The following is a 25,640-nucleotide window of genomic DNA, read 5'->3' as shown; positions in this document are numbered from 1 at the left end:
ACCGTTAACGCGTTTTTATTTTTTTATTGTTTCATCATCATTCTGGATGTCACAAAGAGGTGCGTGGTTTCTAAATAACAGAACTCATCCCGCTGGTAGATCCAGAAGTTCAGGATGATGTGATCGAAGTTTTTAATAGGCATAGCATTAGCCTATTTCCGCGAGTCAGACAGCCTATTAGAAGTTTTTTTTTTTTTTTTTTTAAACATAGTGATTAAAAAAATGTTATTTAATAATATTGTGAATTTTATTATTTTTTTAAATATTTAAAAGTGTTAAAAAAATAATATGAAAATAAAATTTTCAAATCATTTTTTTTAACACTAAAATATTTTTAAAAAATGAAAAATATTTACAATATTATTAAACAAATTTTCTTAATCACTACATAAAATAATATATATATATATAGATATAATAAAAAAAAGGAGGATCGGAGTGGGAGAAATGAACGGGGATCCCCCAGCGAGATCCCTATCATTTTGCAAGATGTTTTATACACTGACTCGTTAATAGCAGAATAAAACCTAACGAGTCACCCTTTAATTGCAATATTTTTAGACTCACTTCATTTCCAGTAATTTATATATGGCAATTAATTATTTAAAAGTCTCAAATAGACAAGTATTATACAAATCCTTGTAAAAAAATAGACCCCACTTAAAAAAAGTGAAAACAAAAAAAAATTCTTTATTAGTAGAATCAGCTTTATTACAAATGACTTGTATAGAAGTTGTCTATTTGAGGCTTGTAACTAGCATTACTCTTTATTTATAGCCGGAAAATATAACATCAACTTTTGCTTACATTCATATATCTACTACCCCCACCAATTTATGGCACCATTCACCACGTGCAAGAACAAAAAGGGAGCATCACACGGAATTGCATCTCATCCATTACCAATATGAAAAAGTAAGCGAATAACAATAGGAAATTCCACCAAGGGAAATAATACAAACTGCGATAAGATATGCATACGGTTCAACAACCAAATGGCCATATGTCTCCTTGTCGTGTGCAATTTTACCTCGACTTCTTACGCATCCCCATCCGTGATTTGGCATACCTGGATTTCTTGTTAAGTGAAACCTTGGGAGCCATAAAAATCGTAAATAAATACTATAAATGAAGTTATTATCAAAGGATACTGTAACCGCATGCCCTCGCCGGCTGGAGATGAGTACAAAATTGTGCCCTGCAGATGATTCAGAGCTCCAGTTGAACAGGCCGTATCCTTCAGATGGGTTGACAAAGCAAGGTGAGAATTGCAAAACCGAAAGCACAAAATGGAAATAACAAAATGTTCACAGCGATAATGCTGATAAGATGGGAAGCGCCAAAACCACAACCAAAACCGCAAAAATTTGGAGCACAAGATACAATGTGAAAGCAATGAAGAAAAATTTACATTGAAAATTTTTCATTAAAGATACATGAATGGCAAAGGATATTTTGCACCCTCAAACTATATGAGGTTTTGCATTTTGCTCCCCAAACTACAGAACATACACTTAGCATCCTCATCCAATTCCGACCGTAGAGGTGGAGGTAAAAAGTAGTCAACCTGGACTATTTTTCTAGACGAATATCTTTACAATGAAGTATTGTGAAGTCAAGAGAGTATCATAGTTGTAGTTGTTGCAATGATTCATGTTACTTAGTAGGATGGTACCTTTTTTTTTTTTTTTTTTTTTTTCTTTACATAGAATCTAGAATGAGATTACTTTTATGGGAGAAAAACATTTTGCATGCTCAAACTATCCGAGGTTTTGCTTTCTGCGACCTAAACTAGCAAAACTGACACCTATTTTTAATAAGTACAAACAATAATTAATTACATGAAAATTTTAAAATAATGTCGTATTCCAACTCGTCACTTTTTGCATGCTTTTGAACATGAACAGTAATTTAGGAACATCCAAAATTAAAATCTAGACTATAGATATGGGAAAAGAGAGTAAGTGATGGAACATTTCCAGACGTTGAACATGCCATCAGCAGTGACCAAATTGATTAACTGCGATAGCTATTTTTTTCCTTTTAAAAAAAAATTGATGACTTGATTAGAAATTGCAAAAGGCATAGTCCAAGTAGAAAGAAGTATACAAAAGAAAACCCGTAAACAGAAATAGAAAAAAAGACATGAAAATCATTAATATGGCATAAACCCAAACAACAGAGCTAGCTACACTCTTGAAAGTGCATCAAGAGTGGGTAACTGCAACATAAATTTGGCTGTCCCCTCATGATCTAACAAAGCAACCAAAAGAGAGAGAATTTCTAAATGATGAGTAACAAAAATAACCTTCAATCTCCAACTAATCAAACCATGCATACGGACATAGCCCATGCGAGGTCCGTATATACAAGTATATAATACAGATAGGTTAATGGCTTCAACGGCCCACTTTTGAAAATTTCCCTCCAATCTCCTTAACTGACTTCAACCACCCACTATTCAACTTCTCCCTCCCATCTCCACCTTGATCCTTTTTCGACAACTCTCTTACAGCTTAGCCTTTCTTGTCATTCAAAATCTCACTATCCTTTCTATTTTAGCATGCACATGCCAAGATGCTAGTATATAGATGTGTGTGTGTGTGTGAGAGAGAGAGAGAGAGAGAGAGAGAGAGAGAGAGAGAGAGAGAGAGAATGCTTCATTTCATTAAAAGAGTATATGCATCAAACAGTAAATATGCAATATAAGTTTGCAATTTTAAGACAAATTATAAAAAAGATAGCTACTAGTGCATTTTCGCTCAAAAAACATCTCTATGCATGGTAGAAATTTACTACATAAACATAAAAACAAAGGAAAAAATAAAGTCAACATTCTTGCCTTTGTTGAAGAAAATCTACTATAGTTTCCTTGAAATTATAACTCAAACCACGAAGGACAGCAAAAAAGTACCTTGAAATCAACAAAGGCAACTGGAGCACCATATGAGTTCTGCATCTTCAATTTTAAAAATCCAGGACATCTGATAGAAACAATGTATTAGAAATTTATTCCCAAGTTCTATAGACATCACAAATAGAAAATAAATGATAATACTTTTTTTTTTTAAATATCCGTGGGTGTCCGGGCCAACTTGCGTGCACCTCGACTAATCCCAAGGGGCCCAAAAGTTAACGGCCAGGTAAACCTCTAGTGGTTTTGAAGGGACTCGAACTTGTGACCATTAGGGAGTAAACCCAACGCCTAACCAACTGAGCTACCCCTCAGGATTATAAATGATAATACAAACTACTACAAACCTTGAAAATACTTGAATTAGCTCTTGCTCTGTACAGGTTGGTCCCAAATTAGCCACAAAAAGTGTTGGACATGAGGCGGCATTTTGTGGATTTTGTGGAACACCAGGTGGCGGAGGGTTATGCTGTTGTAAGAAATACCACCAGAACTATAAAAATTACAGAATAGTGAAAGTACTAATCATATGGTTTTGAATTTAAAATGAATCCAAATATCCACAAGTGATACGCTGTATAAAATATATGCAATGACCCCATGGGTAAGTGTTGCTTAAGGCCTGGTTTGGATAGAGAGATGCTTCCATCTCATCTCATCACATCACATCTCAATATCCAAACACCACAAACACAAACACTTTCCAATTTCAAAACTGCAACTTTTTCATCTAATTATTACCTAATTATTACAACTTTCCCAAACTTCCAAACAAAACACAAAAATCAATTCAACCTTTTCAAATTCCAAAACAAAAATAATATTCTAACAGTATTTTAATTTTATAACATTTTTATTCAACTTTTTCTCTCTCATTTTCCAAAATCCTATAAAACATTTTAACTCGAACAATTTCTAACGTATCTCATCTCAACTCAAATATCTCAGTACTATTCACAAATCATTTCAACTTATCTCATTTCAACTCACTATCCAAACTAGGCCTTAGTGATCCATTCATTGCATAGCAACCCACGTCACAACTCTTTTAAACAGATAATAGGGATGCCTACTTTAGTCGTCTCCAGAATAACTTGATGGACATGGAATTTGTTTTTCACATGGACCAATGTCTAAAAGCATATTCAGACATCTTATATATGGATGATAAAATTGTTCAAATGTTCAGGCTTGTTTCCCAAAATAAAATCATTTTTCACAGAAACTTATGGGCCATTTGCTAGTTAGTTGGCAGTGAACTGTGCCTGGGGAGGAAAGAAGAAAGTGGCCCCTGGGCTTGGCACTCATGCCTTATGTTTTGGCTACAATCATGAAATGCGGAAAATCATATTCCTGCTTCAAAAATTTTTTTTGCTTATGTTTTTCTGTAACTGTCAATGAGCAATCAGTAATGTCCTAAAGAAGGGCCACTTTATTACATAACTATACACACTAATACAGGTGTCAGTGAAGAAACGCTTGTTCAGATCCAGAATACAAAGTATGCAAGAAAAAAACAGATTAAAAACAAACTCCAGAAGAAAGAAGTGAAAAATATTTTTCAAAACAAAAGAAAGAGCGGTTTTTATTTGACTGATGAAATGAAACAAAGAAGGATTACTAGGTCACGGAGTACACATCAGACATGAAACAATGCATATATTATTATGTCATCCGAATTGATAATCTAAGAAAGCTGAATATAACCTAAAAATTAAAAAAGTTGAAAAATAACCTTACCAAATTTGCAGCTGTCTCATTTACAGTTCTGCCATCAAAATTTCCAGGACTGAAAGATGAAAGTATATTTAGATGAGCTAGAAATGATGACTTAAATGGGGGAAAAACTATATACCCAACTTCAGGGAACAGGGCTGATTTTCACTAAGCCCTCGAACTCGTCTAGAAGTAATTATGACCAATAAAAAATGTGCTTATTATTGAGCTAGAAGTAATCACTTAGACATAATAGAGATGTGCTTAAGCAGTGCATATGACCTTTGTGCAGATGGATAACCAATCGTGTTGTAAGCAGAATTACTCATTCCAGGCATGTGAATGCTGCCAAGACCTGCTAGTGCCCAAGCGTGCAAAACATGTGCAATGTGAGCTTTTAGAAGTATGTGTCCTCCATGTGACTAAGCAATTAATTTGCACTCCAAGTAAGATGCCAGATAAAACTACAACTAACAAACAAGTATAGAGAGAGATGGCATAAAGTATGCCATGAAACTGAGATAAGATTTTGCAAAATAGGAAAAAAGGAAACCTTTAGGAAGTATTCCATGATCTCAAAGCAATTTTAGTAAATAATCTTTACCAGAATCAGGAGTGCCCCTTGGAAAAGCAGATCCTCTAGCTTTTTTATCTGAGCCAAATCTTTCATCATCTAATTGTCATAGTCAACAAATCCACAAAATTCAGTTTTGAAACAGTTAAGCTGTACAATAAAATTATAGTCAAATTAAAGAGAATCAATCAATGAGTGGTTGACCTGTTCTTGGGCGCTTGGATCTAGAATTAGATTTTGCTAGATCAATATATAGGGTTGAACCCTTCTCAAGATCAAACACCATGCCCTGCAAACAAGATTATGAATAAAAAAGTAATGAATGTTACCATATCTAAAAACTACAGCACCATAATGCCTTGCCTCCACCCAATATTTTTCCTATAGCAACAAACTCGCCAAAGCACAAACAAGATTGAAAAACGTGCAATTAATCAATCTCAACAAGAGAGACAACTAAAGACTACTATGACTTGAAACATACAAGAAGCCTACAAGAGAGCCATATAAGGCAAATATTGTCATATATTGTTTACAGCCACAAGGAATAAAGCTTCAGTAATAACTACTGTTCAAAAGATATTGAAGATTGCCCATAGGCAATGTCTCCATAGATCTGCTTTTGGTCAGTTAACTTGCCTTAAGAGTTAGCTTTGATCCAATGTTGCTATGAAGAAAGCACATTGCCTAATTGTTTTTGGCACAGCAGCCATAGTTATATTCGCACTTTAATATAAATACCTTTGTGTTAATATGTAGAAATTATCTATACCGTAGTGCTTATGTGTAGGAGGTGTTCCAACGATTCTCTCCATACACTCTCACATCCTACACTACATCGATTGTTCTATGGCTGGTGATTCTCTAGCATTTTCTGGTCGATATTAGGTTTATTATTGTAAGGATGGAATGCTCGAAGGTAGTCCTGATTGAGACAAAGACATTTGAGATTTCAAGGGTAGGAAGTTGAGCATTGTGCATCATAGAGAGGAAGAAAGGTGACTGACTACAGACCTAGTACTCAATACTCCAACAGTGAACTGGGTTGTGCAGACTTTGGATGAATGCTCTCATTTGGAAAGTAAAAAGGAATTTATCAGAACATCCAGCCTAGGCAGTAGTGCTTACATAGCACAAAGGTCCTTTAATGAATATGGTCAATATCTGACCATAGTACAGTACAGAGGTGGAGGAAGAAGAAGCCTCATCATCATCCCTGAAGACGGGGATGGTAAAGGTTGGAGGAAGATGGCAAAGGAGCTTCATGCGATGTATGAAAGTGCGGGAAAAAAATGGTGATAAGGATCAGAGGGGATTTGTCACTCAAACAAAAACTATGCACAAAAGCTCCAAGTGGAGGAGTTGCCCCCAAATCATACGCCGATGCAGTCACTTGTTCAGCACCTGCCATTAGAGGAGTTGACAGGAAAACAGAGGAGATGAGAGCCAAACAAGGGAACAAAGGGCAGTATGGGTATTTCGAAGAGATAGAAGATAACGTTAAGAAGAAGAGTAGAGAGATGATGGCTGCTGCGCCGAAAGCCAGAGGTACTTACACAGGAAAGAATGAGGTACTTACACAGGAAAGAATGGAGGCTCTCTGTAATCTGAGTATCAGAGATGAACCATTTGAACTGAGGGAGTGACTTGACGTTTTAATCCACAAAATAAACCAGAATATGGGCCTGGGCTCGAGACAGGGAAGACAATCCCATTATGCTGGGTCCAAGGGGGCTTAGGACAGTAAGTTGAGCACAGAAGAAAGGTGGGCTACGTGGGCCGAGAAAGGGAAAATGAAGATTAAGGACCCAACAGGCCATCCGGTCCAGCAATAGCAGGTCAAAATGCCGGGTCACCCGATCTTCGAAATCGGGTCTACATCTGGAGCTGCAACCACACCTTTGGAGACGACATCAATCCGGTTGGGGACATCACAGACAAGGTCAACCGAGGAAGGTGAATCGGTGGTCAACATCCAGGCAGCTGTGGTGGCAGCACCGGCGACAAGAACAACATTTACGGATCTCGTTTCTGAAACAGAAAAATCCATCCGGCATGTAGGAATCGACGGGACTGATCTCATCACAGACAATGCCGATCATGGAAATCTAAGGGATAAGGAACCCAGGTTTTGTTCAATGAGTGGAGTGGAACTATGAAGAGTGTATTACGAGGGAGGAACAAATTTCAGACCACATGTTGGTAGTGGTTGACTCGGCCGTGGCTTAGGGAGAGTATTTGAAGATGGTACATCATGACTCAGACCAGTTGAAGGAGGCACAAGCAAGTCCTCTGGTCAATGCAGTTGCTCACTGGGGAGAACCTGCTCCACTGTTTTCTATCCACCCAAGCAACAACAGCAACAACATTCAGGCCTCAGATTGGGTGTTACACAAGGCAGAGGAGATCCAATGTTGTGTGGGAATCTTGTGTGAAGACTTTGAGGACCAATTCATAGCTCTCCTTGCAGCAATTGAGGCCAGACAGTCTCATCTCAGATCGCCCAGGGAGCTCAATTCTTCTAAGAAGAAAGCTAGAGAATTAAAAAGGCCTAATTGGACAGTCAATGATGAAGTGAGAGGAGCTCTAACCATAGATGACCAAAGGGAAGGGCAATGGAGGTTGTTTTATGAATCTAAAAATTGTTTCATAGAATGTAAGGGGGCTGAATGAGAAGAGAAAGTGCCTCAAACTTAGAAACATGCTACGTAAATGGAGAGTGGACATCGTATGTTTGCAATAAACGAAATTGGAATTTTCCCCTTTGCATTATAAGGAGTTTGTGGGGTTTTCATCAAGTGGGGTGGCATTACTTACCATCCCAAGGGGCCTCAGGTGGCATCTTAGTGATGTGGGATAAAAGGGTGGTGTAAATGATGGAGGAATGTTTGGGGGATTTTATGGTGTCTTGTTCGTTTAAGAATGTTGTAGATGGATTTCGGTGGGCTTTTGCTGGAATTTATGGCCCAAATATATATATATATATATATTTTATAAGTAAGAAAAGATTTTATTCCCAAGAAATAGGCATAAGCCCAAGTACACAGGACGTCTACAAAGGAAATACCCACCACTTTCCAAGAACGAAAGGAAAACTATAACAGATTCTGGAAAATATCTTCCATTACAAGAGCTTTAGCCCACAAACTCAAAGTACTAAAAAAAAAATCCCTAAGTTCTCCCAATTCCTTTGTCTTTGAAGCATCTCCCATTCCTTTCAAGCTATTGACACCACATAAGATAAGAAGGAATCATCTTCCAAACATAAGCAGCATTCTTACTACCCTTCCACCCTACCAATAAATCCACTTCCTTGGGCATTACCCAAAGTAAACCAGTCCGATTCAAAACCTCATTCCACAAGAACCTGGCCACTTCACAACGAAGAAAGAGGTGATTTACAGATTTCCCATCCTTCTTGCACACGATACACCAATCAGCAATATACATACCTCTCCTTCTAAGATTGGAGGTAGTCAACACTTTGCCCAAGGATACCACCCAACAGAAAAAAGCAACCTTGGAAGGAACTTTCACTTTCCATATGTTTTTCCAGGGAAATTCACAACTCTTGTGATGGGTTAATATTCTGTAAACAGAGGAGAATTACAGATCATTTCGCCAAATCAGGAGCTGCAGGGATTTCAGATGCTTATTTTCTTACTTCTCAGTTTCCTAAAATGGCTTTGGGGAAATTACAGATGCATCCTACTAAATTACAAAGATTTAAATAAATTTAAATACCTACATAGATAGTGAACTTTATTTTTTCTCTTAATCTTTAGAGTTAATGGTTTAGCTTTGTAGTCATTTCATATAGTTGTATTGTTTCAATGTATTTTGCAGGTGGTATAGTTGGTTATATAGGATCCATGTTTCTTGTCTTTTACAAAAAGTTTTTCTTGTAACCACAGCATTCATCTGCCATAAGTGAAGGTTTCTAATAAAATTGGGGTATAGTCCTCTTCACTAAAAATATATAATATTGTATTAATGTTTTGAACATCCACATTGGGTTCTGAGTGTTTCTTCACTTGAATGTAATATAAATTTTGCATAACCTTTCAATATGCATTTGTAACCCTGAAATATCAGGACAGCATTACATCATACAAAGATATCAAATGATGCTATAACATAATGATCCACTTTGTATGCCAATTTCCAACTATTAAATGGACAAGTCAATGTGGTGTGATAGTCTTACATTCAGTGCATGCATAGCCACAATTGCAGACTGCTGATCTGAGAATACGGCAAAAGCGAATGGCTGTCACATCCCAAAATCATGTCAGAACACGACACATGAGGAGTCCAATACAATTAAGAAACAGATCAGCATGACTAGAAGAGATTAATGAAACATCCACATCTTCAATTTTTTTTAATAAGTTGAAACAGCCATGACATGGATAGATGAGGTGAAAAATGATGTTCCATGAGCACGACAACTAACAATTATTTTGATGACAAGCTACCTGCTGAACACTAATAGTCAACTCTCACCTAACCCAAAAAACAGTCAAGAGAGAAAAGTCACTTCAAAAGCTTACTCAATTCTTATCATGTTAGCCCTACTTTATATTATCCGCCAACTTATGTTCTGAGTTTCTTATGTTGAAGCAGATTCTCGTCTTAACGATTTCTAAGGTGATATTGCTCATTATTTATCCCAAAAAAAAAAAAAGGTGATATTGCTCTGATTATATATATATATATAAGATGAATTTATTAATGATCAAGAAATTTAAGAGAGGCATAATTGAAGTACATGGGTATATAACAAATTCACCTATTGAGAAAAGGAGAGAGAAAAGAGCAAGAAAATCCTAGAAAGTAAATCTCGAGAGACCAAAAAAGAGAGCCTTGAGGTCTTCAATGTTTCTTGCTATGCATTTGAAAGTTTGGTCCTTAATGTTCCTCCACATGCACCAGATCAAGTAACTCGGAATGAATAACCTTCCACAAGCTAGAACAAGTTGAGAACAACTCATGTGCTGTCTACATCACAATGCAATAAAACATATTCAGAGACTCCCCATCTTGCTTACACACAACACATTCTACCACCCTGACTTGTCGCTTCCTTTTTTATAAGTATGACGTGTCACTTCCTTTGCCTGTTATCATAGTTATGGAGGCACTCAGCAGGATGTTATTAATGTCTACTGGAGGGGATTTATTTCAGGTTTTTCTGTGAGGAATATAAATGTTGGGGAGCTTCACCTAAATCATCTTCAATATGCAAATGAAACAATGGTGCTCTGTGAGGTAAATCCACATTACCTTCGGGGCTTGTGAGCTATATTCTTATGTTTTTGAAGCTGTCTTGGGATTGAAGATAAATTTAGCTAAATCGGAGTTAGTTCTGGTGGGCCATGTTGACAGTGTGGAGAGATTGGCGGATACTTTGGAGAGCAGGGCATCTTTCTTACCCATGAAGTATCTTGGCCTTCCCTTGGCAGTTACGTTCAAAGCAAAGAAAATTTGGGATGAAGTTTTAGAGAAGATACTTATCAAAAAAAGTTTGAGAGAAGATTGAGCATCAGCTGGCTGACTGGAAGAGGATGTATCTATCCAATGGAGGCAGAATTACATTGATAAAAGTACTCTGAAGAATTTGCCTACATATTGCATATCTTTCCCTCCACTTCACAGCGGAATTTCATTTGGGGAGGGGTTCAGGGGAAGTGGCAAAACAGCATTTAGTGAGCTAGGCCAAGATTTTCTCTCCAATTACTGAGCGTGGTTTGGGGTTTCAGACTATGCTCATGTTTAACCATCCATTATTGGAAAAGTGTCTTTGGCACTAACAGAACGAGAGAGAAGTGGTGGAGAGTGGTAGTGGATTAAAAATGAATGCATGTGGAGTGGGCGTTGTTCAAATGAGGTCCACAAGGACCCTATGAGGTTAGACTATGGAATAATATAAGGAAAAAATGAGGGAAGCTTGCCCACAATATCAGACTTGAGGTGGAGATGGCTCCAGGATCAGATTTTGCCAAAATCTGCTCGCTCTAAGGAGGCTTCAATAGCAGATAATTTGTAGCAGTGACTCTCTTCAATAGAATATAAGCTTCATCAGAGCAGCACAAGATAAAGAGGTGGATGCATTTAGCAAGTATTTTAATATGTTGTATTCCGCTAGATTAAGAAGAGAAAGTGAAGACACGATTCTCTGGGTCCTGTCCAAAAATGGGATGTTTAGCGTTCAATAGGAAAGATTATTACCACGGAAAATTTAAGAGACATATGGTCATAATCAATTCTTGTATGAGTAAGAGAAGTGCAGAGTCAGTTGCTTATCTTTTACTTCATTATGAAACTGTAAGTGCCATGTGGAGTAACATTTTAAGTTGGATTGGTTTAGCTTGGGTCATGCCCAACAGAGTTGTAGATCAATTTTCTTCCTGGAGAGGATTAGGGGGCAGCCCAAAAATTGCAGATGTGCGGAAGGTGGTTCCTACTTGCCTTGGCGCATTTGGAAGAAAAGGAATTGAGAACTAAGAAAGGATGATGCAGGAGCTCATAAATTTATTTTATCAATACTCTTCTATCTAGGACTGCCTCCATAGGCTTTAATGGCCTAGACTAGATGATTTTATGGCATCTTTAGCCTCTAAGCTAGGCATTTCTTTTGTCTACTTCCCACGTGTCTAAATTTCGCTTTTGCGCTTATTAATTAATAATTAATACTTATAAAAAAAATCCCAAAGAAAGGATCTTCCCAAGTACAGCCATCCAATCAGAGAACTGCACTTCAAGCACTAGTGCTTCATAAAAGGACTTCACTTGAGACACCCCTTTCTTCAATATGCTCCAACACATCTTGTATTCCCCACCCAATCTTAATTGGAGAAAATATAGCCTAACATAAATAAGGTGAAGTAATAACAATCCTAAGTTGCTTGAACAGACTCTACTTCCCATTGAGGAATTGAGAGTTTAAATAAATGGAAAAGGCAACGTTTAAGATATTTGGCAAAAATTCTCTCCGTACATTTCCCATGCATGCAACCTACTCTCACTCCGGCGCCCCTCGCCGGAGCTGATCTCTCTTCCTCCACCCCCTTACTCCCTCATCATCTCTCCATCCTTTCTTTCCCTTTCCTCTCTCCCCATCTCTCTATCTCCCCTGTTTTTCTGCGATGGACAATGTTAGGCATTTTTCAGTGGAGTCCAAATCTTTTGCTTTCTCAAAGGTGGGTGCAAACTGTTTTCGTATTCTTGAGAAAAGCAGGCGCATGGCTACCTTTCTTTTAGTCAATGAGGCAGTGGCTGCATGGGTCGTGAAAATGGTGGTGGAAGCCACCGAGACCAGGTGGCGCGAGAATTTCTTCAGGAATATGAGGGTCGGTAATGGGTTTCTCACGCTTCAGCTACTCAGAAACACTAGGGGCTGCTATCTCCATCTGGAGGAGTTCATCAATGGGAGAAGAAGAGGCTCTCTGATCATCCCCGAGGGCGTCAAGAGCTGTGGTTGGGAGGGTTTCGCTTATAATCTCAAAAAGGTGGCTGAACGTGAGTCTCCAAGACGGGTTGAGGAGCTCGGTTTAAGGCCGTCTGCCTCGCCGCCGGTTTCCTACGCTGCGGTCTTGTCTGGTGCAGCGGCAGAGTGCAGCTCTGCCATGGAAAAGTTGGGAGACAAGGCTGGTTTTTGCTCAGTGGGCTCGAAAGGGACTTCTGACAGTGGTACTAATCTAGGTGATATAGAAGGGGTGTTCTGGGATGTAAAAGCCAAGCTTACCGGTGTACTCCAAGATTTTGCCTTTTTGATGAATAAAGTTGATATGGGACTCGGCATGTTGATGGGACGGGGTATGGGGTTCACGTCTACCTCTCACCAGTTAGTTCCAGAAGACAGTCTTCCCATTATGGGAAAGAAGGACCCTGCAGGCGCAGAGAAGTATAAGGACTCGGGGGCCTTAGTCATCTCTCGGCCACTTGGGCCGTTGGCAGGTTCTAGGCCCAAGCCTCAGAGCCCTCTGAAGTTACCGAGCTCTCAGCCCCCCCCCCCCCCCAACGCGGGCTTCGAGCCCACGGCCTCAGGCCTTAGGCCCACAGTCGCGAGCCTCCTCACAGGCCGACCCCCTCTCTCGTGTTGGGTCTGGGACCTGGCAGGAAGGCCTCCAGCCTCCCCTCACACGGGCTTCAAGCCCACGGTCTCGGGCCCCTCAGGCCGGACCTCCCACCCGGGTCGAGCCCGTGACCCGACAGCCTTCATCACACGGGCCCTCCTTGTGTCAGTCCCGAGACCCTTCTTCCAGCACCATCGTCCACACTCTGCCGGCACCCACGCCGGCATCACAGAAGCGGCCGACGGACTCCGGCGTACCTACCAGCGTAGTCGACGCACGGTGTAGGGCCACGACGGCGGTGGTTTCGACCCCGGCAGTGTCGCCTGAGGTGGAAAATGACGTCCCAGTCGTTCCTCAAGCCTCCGGGAGCCCGACGCCGGCACAGATAATCCCGATCTGCCCCTTGGAGTCTTCTGGGCTTTCTTTCAGTGGCAATCTGCCCCCAGAGGTGGGGACCACCCCTTCCCAGCAACCTGCGCAGCTTCTTCCTTGGTGGTTTCAGGGCTTACTTCCAGGGTCCCTTGTACTCTTGAAGAAGAGGTAAATCAAGGTTCTGGAGGGGAGGTAGAAGAAGGGGTAGAGCTTGGCAATCTGTCCCCAACCTGCGCAGCCTCTTTCTTGGTGGGAACTTTAGAGTTTTCTTCCAGGGTCCTTTGTACTCTTGAAGAAGAGGCAAATCACGGTTTAGAAGAGGAGGGAGAAGAAGTGGTAGAGCTTGGATCAGGTTCTTTGGTCCCTTTCACTGTTATGGGCAACGAAGGGGATGATCCTAGTCCACTTTGCTCGTTGCCCCCAGCACTTCCATGGTCTGACCCACAAACAGATTGGGTGCTGAAGAAGGTAGAGGACATTCGGCTTTGTGCGGGGATTTCTTGCGCCGGCTTTGAGGATCAACTGACAGCACTGTTCACGGCCATTGCAGCAGAGCAGTCTCCCAACCTCCGATCCGCCAGCAAAAGGGAGAGGGAATTAAAGAGACTCTCATGCTCCGTAAATTATGGTAGAGAAGGGAGCACTAGCAGGGAAAGATTTACTGATAGGGCGAACTTGGGTGATCCATGAAACCCAAGATCCTTTCATGGAACGTTCGGGGTTTAAACAACCCGAGCAAACGCCTTAGAGTGAAGAACCTAATCCGGGATTGGAAGGCGGACATCCTTTGCTTACAGGAGACTAAGTTGAAGTACGTAGACAAGAAAATTATCAGAAGTTTGTGGAATTGCGCTTATGCGGGATGGACCAGCTTGGCCTCCAAGGGCGCATCAGGGGGCATTATTGTGATGTGGGATAAGAGAGTTGTTGATTTGGTGGAAGAATTCATTGGCGAGTTTGTGGTTGCATGTTCCTTTAAATCTTTGGAAGACGGATTTGGGTGGGGTTTTGCAGGTGTTTATGGTCCGAATAATGATAATAACAGGAGGCTCCTTTGGGACGAGATTGCGGGTTTGTGTAGCTGGAGGGAGGGTCCTTGGTGTATTGGAGGCGATTTCAACATCACTCGTTTCTCGAGTGAAAGGTCGGGGGACTCCAACTCGGGATCAGCCATGGCTGATTTTTCAGCCCTAATCTTCGAGCTAGACTTGATTGATCTTCCCCTAGGGGGGGGCAACTATACTTGGTCAAATGGGAGGGCATGGTCTCGTTTGGATAGATTTATTGTCTCTCCTTCCTGGGAGACACATTTCCCCACTCTTTGTCGGAAGCGCCTCCCCAGGCTTTGCTCAGATCATTTTCCACTTTTGCTGGATTGTGGAGGTATTTAAGAGGGACGGAGATATTTCAAATTCGAGAATATGTGGCTGAAGGTGGAGGGTTTTATGGACAAAATTAGAGCTTGGCGGTCCTCCTACCAGATCTCGGGCACCCCCAGTTTTGTTTTAGCCGGAAAACTTAAAGCCTTGAAAAATGATCTGAGAACATGGAATTTGGAAACCTTTGGAAAACTAAATGACCAAAGATATACTTTTTTTTCAGGAATTGCAGCTTTTCGAGGATAAGGAAGCGACTTTGGCCCTCACGGCTGAGGAGAAGGAAAGGAAAACGAGGGTGATAGCTGAGCTGGAAAAAATCACGCTTATGGAGGAGATATCCTGGAGACAAAAATCACGAGCCCTTTGGTTGAAAGAAGGGGACATTTGCACTAAATTCTTCCATCGTGTCGCCAACTCCCATAGACGAAGCAACGCCATTGAGGTTCTACATTCCGATGGGCGGATTATCTCCAACAGGGCAGCCATCAAGGAACACATTGTTCACTTTTACGATCATCTGCTTAAAGAGCAACATTCCTGGCGTCCTAAGGTAGATGGTTTGACATTTGACTCTATTGATGCATCAAGTGCAGCGTGGTTAGAAAGGCGGTTTGAAGAGGAGGAAGTTCTCAATGTTTTAAAAGGGATGGTAAAAGACAAGGCTCCAGGCCCCGACGGTTTCACTATGGCTTTCTTTCAAGCTAGTTGGGACATTGTTAAGGAGGACATTATGAAGGTATTCCTCGAATTTCACGCTTTCTTGAAATTTGAGAAAAGTCTCAATGCCTCCTTTATCGCCCTTATTTCGAAAAGGGTAGGCTTGGTAGAGGTGCAGGACTTTCGCCCCATTAGCTTGGTGAGTGGAGTTTACAAAATTATTTCCAAGGTGCTAGCCCAGCGGATGAGCATAGTTATGGGGAAGATCATATCGAAGTCCCAAAATGCCTTCGTGAAAGGGAGGCAAATTCTTGACTCCGTCCTTATTGCTAATGAATGTCTGGAAAGTCGGGTCAAAACTGGCATTCCCGGTATCTTGTGCAAGTTAGACATGGAGAAAGCTTTTGATCATGTTAACTGGGACTTCTTGATACACATAATTGGCAGGTACGGTTTTGGAGAAAGGTGGTGCCAATGGATAAAACATTGTATCACAACCGTCCGTTTTTCCGTTTTGGTGAATGGCACTCCCGAAGGCTTCTTTAATAGTTCCCGGGGCCTGCGACAAGGAGATCCCCTATCACCTCTCCTTTTCATTTTAGTGATGGATGTTTTAAGCAGAATGTTGCATAGAATGGTGGAGGGTGGTCACATCTCGGGTTTCTCGGTGGGCGGCTCCACCCACGGTAATTTCTCAATCTCTCACCTTCTCTTTGCTGATGATACTTTGGTCTTTTGCGAGCCAGATCCTGATCAGATCCGCTCTCTAAGGGCTCTATTGCTCTGTTTCGAAGCTGTCTCCGGTCTCAAGGTCAATCTTGCAAAATCTGAAGTGGTTCAAGTCGGAGAGGTCGGTAATCTAAGTGAATTGGCTGGTTTGCTGGGCTGCAAGATATCATCCTTACCTATGAAATATTTAGGTCTCCCTTTAGGGGCCCCTCATAAATCCAAAACAATGTGGGATGGGGTGGTCGAGAAAATCGAATGTAAACTTGCAGGTTGGAAATGACTTTACCTATCCAAAGGTGGTAGAGTCACTCTTATTAAGAGCACTCTATCCAATCTTCCCACATATTTTCTCTCCCTTTTCCCCTTGCCTGCAGGTGTGGCGCATAGACTCGAAAAAACCTTCCATGATTTCCTATGGGGTAGCCTGGAGGACGTGAAAAAGTTCCATTTGATCAAATGGGAAAAAGTATGCACACCCATAGCCAATGGCGGATTGGGGCTCCACAACTTGAGAACTCACAACAGAGCATTACTTGGCAAATGGCTATGGAGATACCACAGGGAACGAGACGCCTTTTGGAGAGAAGTTATCGATAGTAAATATGGAAGCATGCGAGGTGGTTGGTGTTCCAACCCAGTAAGAGGGGCTCATGGTGTAGGTTTGTGGAAATTCATACGCAACGGTTGGGAAGCTTTTTTTGCTAATTGCAGACTGGCGGTGGGAAGGGGCAATCAAGTTAGCTTCTGGCACGACTCTTGGTGTGGCGAGTTTGCTTTGAAGACCACTTTTCCCTCCTTGTACAGGATTGCATCTGATAAGGAGGCCACAGTTGCTGATAATTTCGACAGTTCTTCTACCTCCACCCACTGGTCAGTAAGATTCTCTCGAGCGGCACAAGACTGGGAACTGGGAGTCATTGCTGATTTTTACAGCGCGTTACAAGCATCAACTTTACATGCCGATAGAGAAGATCATCTCTTTTGGTCGCCCACAGGAAATAAGCGTTTCTCAGTACATTCTTTTAACAAGGTACTCTCGGCACATCCCTCCTTTGTATTCCCTTGGAAGTGCATTTGGAGGACTAAGGCTCCCTTAAAAGTGGCTTTCTTCGTATGGCTAGCATCTCATGCGAATATTCTGACTATTGATAAATTGAGAAGACGTGGCCTCTACTTAACGGATTGGTGTTTTATGTGCAAACACAATGGTGAGACAGCAGACCACCTTCTCCTCCATTATGAAGCTGTCACGGCTTTATGGGATGACATCTTCACAAGACTAGACTTGGCGTGGGTAATGCCTAGAAAGGTGATTGATCTTTTGGCTTGTTGGAGAGGAATCCGAGGTAAGGGCCAGATTGCAGATATTTGGAAAATGGTGCCACTTTGCCTAATGTGGTGCACATGGAACGAAAGGAACAGTCGCTGTTTTGAGGACAAGGAGCGATCTCCGGAAGGCTTTAGGGATTTTTTTTATCACACTTTAGTTCTATGGGCATCCTCTATTGTAATGAATGGCACTTCTTTTATTGAACTTTACGCTGCCCTTCGCAGCTCTTAGCCTGTAGCAAGGCTCTTTGTATACCCCCTGTGTACTCGGGCCTTGCCCTTTCCTTGTTCTAATATATCTCTTTTTACTTATAAAAAAATAATAATAATAAATGGAAAAGAAAGAATAAATTAAGATGAAAAGGAATGAAATGGAAAGGATTAGAGCGTTGACATTCTAATGTGTTTGGGAGCTTATAAAGGAAGGAGAGGAATATGTAATTTTATATTTTTATTTACATTCGCTCTCATTTGATAGGGTTCGTTTTTATTTTTATTTTTTGATAAGTAGGACAAATTTTGTTAATAAGAAAGGGGTATTATCCTATTATTATACATGAATTATACATTAACTTACTTGGCCAACAAAGTGGGAAGGAGCTATATAGTCCTGAAAACTAGGAATAAAAAAGAGAACATCATAATGGGTTTCTTTCCACTAATCCAAAGTGCTTGAAACATAATACTTTAACTCCGACACTGATCTTTGCCACCCTCAAATTTACAATGGTTTCTTTCTCTCCATATGCACCATAGCATGCACGATAGGACCGTCATGCACAATGAAACATACAGATGGTGGCCAAACTATCTGTTCCAACATGTTAACAACTTCACCACCTTTAAAGGCAATTGCAACATAATCCCAAAGAGATTGAAGAACATGCTACATAAAATGTTCACAACCTCACAGTGTTTTTTTTTTTTTTTTATAAGTAATTAAGAAGTTTTATTAAGGCAAGCAAATAGGCATAGCCCAAAGTACATAGGGAGTATACAAGCGGAAACACCTAAATACAAGCTACAAACTAGGAACTAGGAAAATATAAAAGAAAATCATGTAGATTATCCCCATTCAATACAAGAACATTTGCCCAAAGACAGAGTTCGAAAGAAAAACTCTCTAAATTCTCCCAACGGTTCTCTCGGGCGCAAGATCTCATCCCTCCCTATGAGATATCTAGGACTTCCCTTGGGCACTACTTATAAATCTTCATTGATTTGGGATGGAGTGATCAAGAAAATAGAGAGGAGGTTGGCTGGTTGGAAAAGGATTTATTTGTCTAAAGAGGGAAGAATTACTTTGATTAAAAGTACATTATCTAATATTCCTTTTTTCCATTGCTCATTGGGGGTGGCTTGTAGAATTGAGAAAATCTTCCATAATTTTTTGTGGGGAGGTCTTGGGGAAGATGGGATGTTCCATTTAGTATGTTGGGATAAAGTTTGTTTATCGGATGCTTGTGGAGGATTGGGGATTTGCAATTTGAGGCTTTTTAACAAAGCTCTTGGGAAATGGATTTGGAGGTATCATTTAGAAAGAGATGCGTTATGGAGAAATATTATCGATGCTAAATACGGGAGGGCTTGGGGGAGTTGGTGTTCTAAAAAAGTAAGGAGTGTGTATGGTGTGGATTTGTGGAAATACATTCGGAATGGCTGAGGGGCATTTCTCAACCATGTTTCATTTAAGGCGGATGGAGGAGATAGGAGTCGGTTTTGGCATGATCTTTGGTGTGGGGACTTGGCTCTTAAGAATGCTTTCCCTTCCCTCTTTAGGATTGCAAGGGACAGATGAAGCTACAGTGGCTGATACCTCCTTGATTCCGTCTACAAGAGCTTTTTAAAATTCCATGGCCTGGCCGGGTCGGTACCTCGACAGGGTCTTTTTTTTTTTTTTTTTTTTTTTTGATGATCATGATTGGGAAGTGCCAGTTGTTTCAGCTTTTTTCAGTAGGTTGTATAATATGAAAATTGTGCAGGGAAGGGAGGACAGATTGCCGTGAAAACATGCTGAAAATTCCATTTTTACTGTCAGCTCTTATTATAAAACACTAACTTGCAATTGTGTCAACCAATTCCCTTGGAAGTGTATTTGGAGATCCAAGTTGCCTAGTAAAGTTTCTTTTTTCTGCCGGTTGGTGTCCCTTGGGAAGATATTGACAATGGATAATTTGAGAAAGCACGGTCAATCTGCTGAGACTGGTATTATTTGTGTAAAAAAGATGGCGAATCAGGTGATCATTTGTTTTTGCATTGTGAGGTGGCCAAGATTTTTTGGGATGAGATTTTCAGCAGGTCAGGTACTGCTTGGGTGATGCCTAAGAGGCTGGTGGATCTTTTGCCTGTTGGAAAGAATTTATGGGTAGTCACCGAATTGCTGCTATTTGTAATATGATGCCTTTATGTTTGATGCGGTGCCTATGGCTGGCAACGAATGGGCAGTGTTAAATTAGTTGATCCCTGGTCTCCTCATTTCTTCTACACGTGCAGCACCGGTTGACCACTATCATACCCCTGCTCTTAATGTTATCCAGGGTAAGGATTTTCCTTAGAGCTGCTGTCCACATGAAGAAATCCACCCTTGGAGGGCCCTTATTCTTCCAAATAAGCTTCCATGGGAAAGGTTCCTTGGCATGATTACATAGCATCTTATAGAAAGACCACTTCAAAAACACCTCTTAGCTGGGGTCCAAAGTAACATATCAACACCTTTTGTTCCAGCATACATGCATACAATTTTTCATAGAATGATGAATCGTACCAAAGATAATAAATTTCCGCCACATATGACTCCTTCATGCAAGTGATTCTATAAAGAATTGGGAAAATACTTCTCAAGGATTGATCCCCACACCAAACATCATGCCAAAATTGTATCTTAGAGCCATCCCCAACCATGAATTACTCTGGTTGATGATAGGAATGAGATGTTTTGCAGAAGGAATGTAAAACTTTGATTCACCCCCCCCCCCCCCCTTTTATTCTTTTCATCTTTCCAGAAATCCACCATTCCATTCCTTTCCTTTCCCCTTGCAATTCCTCTCTCCCAGATGAACTGTTAACCTTATTTTCAATGGCTCATACTCAACAATGAAGGAATGAGCTTCTCAAGCTAGAAAATAAGCAACGCTAAAATTCATTAGATGCAGCTTGTAATAGCAAAAACATAAGTTTTTCATGATCATTATTTGTTCAACACTGTAATGCGCAATGTCAATCTTCTTTCTCAGCTTATTGCAAACCAACTGATCCTAGTTTTCTTGCATGGAAGCAGCAAGAAAACTACACGTCCATCAGCCTATGCTGCATTATCAGATTTGTGACAAGTAACTCCCAGAGTGCCCTGTAGGCCAGCTAAGAAAATAAACCCTCAGAAATACAAGCTACTCACTCCCATAGCAACCCAATAATGCACTCATTAAGCTGAGACAACATAGCTCCATTCATCAAATACCTTCAACTTAGCTTCTGATAGACCCCAAAGCTTCCGGGATTGTGTTGAAATGGAGAATAGCAGTTATTATGTAATGGAGAGCAGTTACTTGCATGTTTCAGATCATGGGCAGCAGTTATTAAGTAGATCAGTAATTACTATGCAACTATTAAATCTGTGCGACCATTTATATACATGTCAACTAGATAATAGTGTAACAGTTATGTAGTGATGTAGGTGGTGGTTCGGTAGGATTGTAGTATAAGTTAACAGGGTGTTTAGAAATCTAAACTGTTCCTACCTTTGTTTTCACCGCGCCCCTAGTGGAGAATTATCTCTTTTCTATCTTTTTATTCCATCCATATTTATTTCATACCTTTGTTTCCACCGCGCCCCTAGTGGAGAATTATCTCTTTTCTATCTTTTTATTCCATCCATATTTATTTCATACCGGGACCTATAAGATTCCCCCCATCTTTAGGTTATAAAAATTTGACACAAGCCATTCACCAAATTAGCAAAATATATGATGCATTAAACTCATGAATAGAAACGAGAATTAACTTGAAATTCAAATTACAAAAAAAATAAAAGATGTGCAGCTAAATCAAATACCTGAGACGTTTCGGTCGGGGTCCGAAGATGCGAAGACTCATAACCCGGGAACTCCCGAAACAGATTGTAGATTTCGCGGGCCTTCACATCCTCCGGAAGCCCAGCGACGAAAAGGGTTCTGACCTCGTCGTGCGAAGCCTGAAGGACAAGAGGAGGCGCGTAGGAACCGTAAGGTGGCTGCGGGTGAGTGAGATATGGCTGAGGCAGATGGTGGTGATGTGGCGGTGGCGCCTCCGCCGTATGAGGATGTATCGGTGGCGCGCCGAGTTGAGTAGGAGGAGCCGGTGGCGGTGGTTGGTAGTAGGGGTAATGGGTATGTTGGTAGTAGGCGGCCATTTCGTCCATTTTGGGAGCTTGGGACGCGATTGGAAGATCGTGCCCTAGATTTTGTTGGTCTATTCGCTCTATTATCTACCGATCTATTCTTCTGTGCTATGGCTACAAAGGGTATTTTTGTAGGGATAATTTATTAATTTCCAATCTAACATATACCTTATTGGATGTTTATAAGGAAAATAAAATGAGAATTTTGTAAATAATAAAAAAATAATTGGTAAATAGTAATGAGAATTATAAGATAATTTGAGTTAGGTTATATTTAGATAGTGAGTTGATTTCAAATTATCTGTGAATAGTATTGAAAATGTGATAAAAATGCGATGATAAAATATTAGATAATAGTGAATAGTAGTAAAAAAATATGTGAAAAGTAATGATAAAATATTGAATAGTAAAGTGATCTTACTATTCAAACCCAATTATATTTTATGAGATTTTGGAAAATAAGAAAAAAAGTTAAAATAAAAAATATTATAAAATTAAAATATAATTTTTTAATACAATTTTTATTTTGATATTTGAAAAAGTTGAATTATTTTTTATTTTTTTGCTAATCTAGAGTCTTGCAATTAGCTTTGCAATTTTGGTTGGTTAGTAAGTGGGTAATTTATATTTAATTTTCTGTTTGCCTTATTAGTTGGTTAATATTTGATTAGTTAACTTTCTTTACAATTTGGTATTTAATTAGTTTCAGATTTAATATTAAATGTGCTGTTAATTAAATTAGTATAGTGAGTTGCTTCTTGGTTAATTAATTTCAGCAAGTTTAGTTATTAGTTTATTGTTTTGCGTCTTGGTTTTTTACTTTTTCTTATAATACTAAAAAATCTAAGAATATGAATCTGGTCTATGACCAATGTCTCTTTTATTTTCGTTAGACCTTCCATTCATTACACATATCACCACTTTTATTTTCTCTTTGTGATTATTTTCAGCATTTTACATGAGTTTGATTTTAAATAATTTTCTTTGAGGAGACGATTTAGAAACTTTATTCCTAATTATTACGCGACATCCACTTGCAATTGAGATAGCTTTTATGTTACTTATTTTTTAGTGAGTCAGCAATGATCTCTGTCTCTGACATAGAAGAGATGGTGGCGGTCTCAACTTCTTGCTCAAGAGTGCTTTGGATTGAAGTGGTGTCGAGGCTTCCTTCCTCTCTACTCCCATCTTCTCCATCCCCTTCTACCACCTGGTCTTTTCTTAACGACTCCCTTTCATTATTCGTTGATGAGGTCACACCCCCAGAAACAGTAACAAGTAAGGAGCTTAGGTTGATAACTTGGTCCCCACAAGCAGTAGCGATCGTCACATCAGATGTCACAACCACATCCACTCCTATGGAAAAGGCGTTGAATATATTAGATGTAGAGTCACTGCCACTGGACATAGAGACAAGAAGAGAGAGAAATTCGAAGGGTGGAGTACCCATTGAGTCCAACCCCTTGGCGGGTAGTTCGAAGTCAAAGGTTATAGTCAAATCAACAAGGGCTTGTCTCATAAGCCCATCAAGATCATCCAGCCTGGGAGAGGTAGGCGGTGATGTGGGGGATGTAGACACCTCCCTCCCTAAATTGGGTCCAGCCCTTCCATTTTTGGAAGAGGTCATCTTCACAACCTTTAGTTTACGCTCCTTTACATGGGACGGTTGGGTACAACAAGAAACTTGTTAATATTAGCAGGGCTTAACAATTTCTCTATCCATAAGACACCTTCTTTGCCTTTACTATCATTTTCTTGAGTCTAATTACAATTGCATCGATGCATTCTTGTTCGTGACCAGTAAGGTCAATAAGAATCTTCTTGTCATCAGGAACATTTCTCCAATTGGCCTGAATGGGAAATCTAGAATATCTTTCCTAGAGGCTAGGAATTTCCAGCCATTCCAGGAAGAATTTTTTTTTTCCTTTGCCAAGTCTTTGCATTAGAGTAGTGGGGTTCAAGGGCAGCAAAACTTTGAGAATGAATACAAAAGTTACAAATGTTACCTGGCAGTCAGCTTACGAAGTAAAAAGAGAAGAATTTGTGAGCTGTCAAATCCGGGTATTTCTCCCCCAAGGGTTCTAGAACCATGTGGAGCACCACACATGAGCTTAAGAGCACGTGCCAAGCATGCGAATGAAGTTGGGCGGGGGATATTTGGAGAAGATCAAGAATGTCATGGATGGGCAACAAAAGGGGAGCCACAAGCCATAAGTCAGGACACAAGCTGTAAGGGCAACTCTTCCTGAGAAGCCTTCCTCATCCATAGTGCCCTTAGAGGGGATGATGAGTTCCACAAAATCGAGAATATAGCACGAGGTACTCAACTTTGTCAACTCCTAGGCAGTGATGGTGGAACACTAGGTAAACCACGCAAAGGAAGGGGTAGTTTTGCCTTCAGAGGATTCAACCACAAAATGGGTGGAAACCCTAGAAGGGGAGAAGAACCACGGTGAACCATTTGGTGATTGGATTGGAGAAAATAGACTTGAAGAAATGAGGGAGTGTGAGTTTTCAAAAGATTCAAAGAAGAGGATGCAAGGTGGAAATGAAAGAGCTTGAAAAATGAAAATGATCCAAATAAATGGAAAATGCAGCTGAAAGAGGGCAATGATGAAGGATTTTGAAGGATTCTTGGGAAGCTGAACGATTATCTATGCACCGTCGGTTATCATTCTTGGAAATAAGAAGGATTACAAATGTGTGTCACGTTTATCATTCTTGGAAATAAAAGTGCAGGAACAGTTACAAACATGTGTCACATCTGGGGCGTGCAAGGAATTCACTACTTGCACAAGCCTGTACCTTAGTTAGCATAAATCCTGAGCGGGGTAAGATCCTTAGGGTCGCCACCTATCCAAAGCTAGCAGGGTGGAAGGGAAACATGAAATATTTAATTTCCCATATGTTGACATGAAGAAAATTAGCAGGATAACTAAAAGAGATATTTGGTACCCACATTCTAATGGGCCCATTATAATGAAAGCCCAATGGTCAAGAGTGCAAGTCTAAGGATGAATCTTATTGATATGCATTGAGGATAATAAATAACGCCTCCGACTGATAAGGAAAAAGATTACTCCAATTAATGTGGAGAGTTTCCAAGATATACTTTGGAGGTTAGTCATCTTTACCATGCCAAGTCTCTATAAATACCACTTAAAAGTAACACATTTGAATTAATTCATATACTTATATTGAGATTACTTCTCTAACTTAGGCATTGGAATTCCATTGGGCACCCTATACCGTCATCTTATTTTGTTATAGGTATTCGTGTAGTTGGTAGTGTGAAACACGTCCTTAACACCAATAATATTAAAATCCAAAGAATCAAATGTGTTAATTATCTTCCTCTCATTGGGGTCAATGGAAAAAGACTTCATCAAGTAGGAAATAGATTTTATGGCAGAATTTCTAAGGAATGAAACCATGAAAGGCACCACAAACCAAAATTAAAGAAGAGGAAGCTAAAAAGTACATCATGGTATATCAAGATATTATTAAGGAAAAAAAA

At 40.1% G+C, this 25,640-nt stretch overlaps 1 protein-coding gene across 2 annotated transcripts; it reads right to left on the bottom strand.

The window, feature by feature from the left end:
• Positions 1-787: 787 nt before the first annotated feature.
• LOC122307553 (RNA-binding protein L) lies at positions 788-22,241 on the bottom strand. Of its 2 annotated transcripts, none has more exons than XM_043120478.1 (10): positions 21,800-22,241; positions 9,412-9,474; positions 5,409-5,493; positions 5,235-5,303; positions 4,913-4,988; positions 4,655-4,703; positions 3,262-3,383; positions 2,915-2,984; positions 1,152-1,237; positions 788-1,069 (listed from the first exon to the last, which is right to left on the bottom strand). In XM_043120478.1, the coding sequence occupies exons 1-10, from the start codon at positions 22,142-22,144 to the stop codon at positions 1,027-1,029; spliced, it is 1,008 nt and encodes a 335-aa protein (XP_042976412.1). In that variant the 5' UTR covers positions 22,145-22,241; the 3' UTR covers positions 788-1,026. The 2 variants fall into 2 exon arrangements, with proteins under 2 accessions (XP_042976412.1, XP_042976413.1); XM_043120479.1 differs by having other exon boundaries at positions 4,913-4,985; positions 21,800-22,240.
• Between the last annotated feature and the right edge of the window lie 3,399 nt (positions 22,242-25,640).

The sequence above is a fragment of the Carya illinoinensis genome, chromosome 4 (genome assembly GCF_018687715.1).
Source record: "Carya illinoinensis cultivar Pawnee chromosome 4, C.illinoinensisPawnee_v1, whole genome shotgun sequence".
NCBI classification, from domain to species: Eukaryota; Viridiplantae; Streptophyta; class Magnoliopsida; order Fagales; family Juglandaceae; genus Carya; species Carya illinoinensis.
This window is presented reverse-complemented; position numbering and strand designations above follow the sequence as displayed.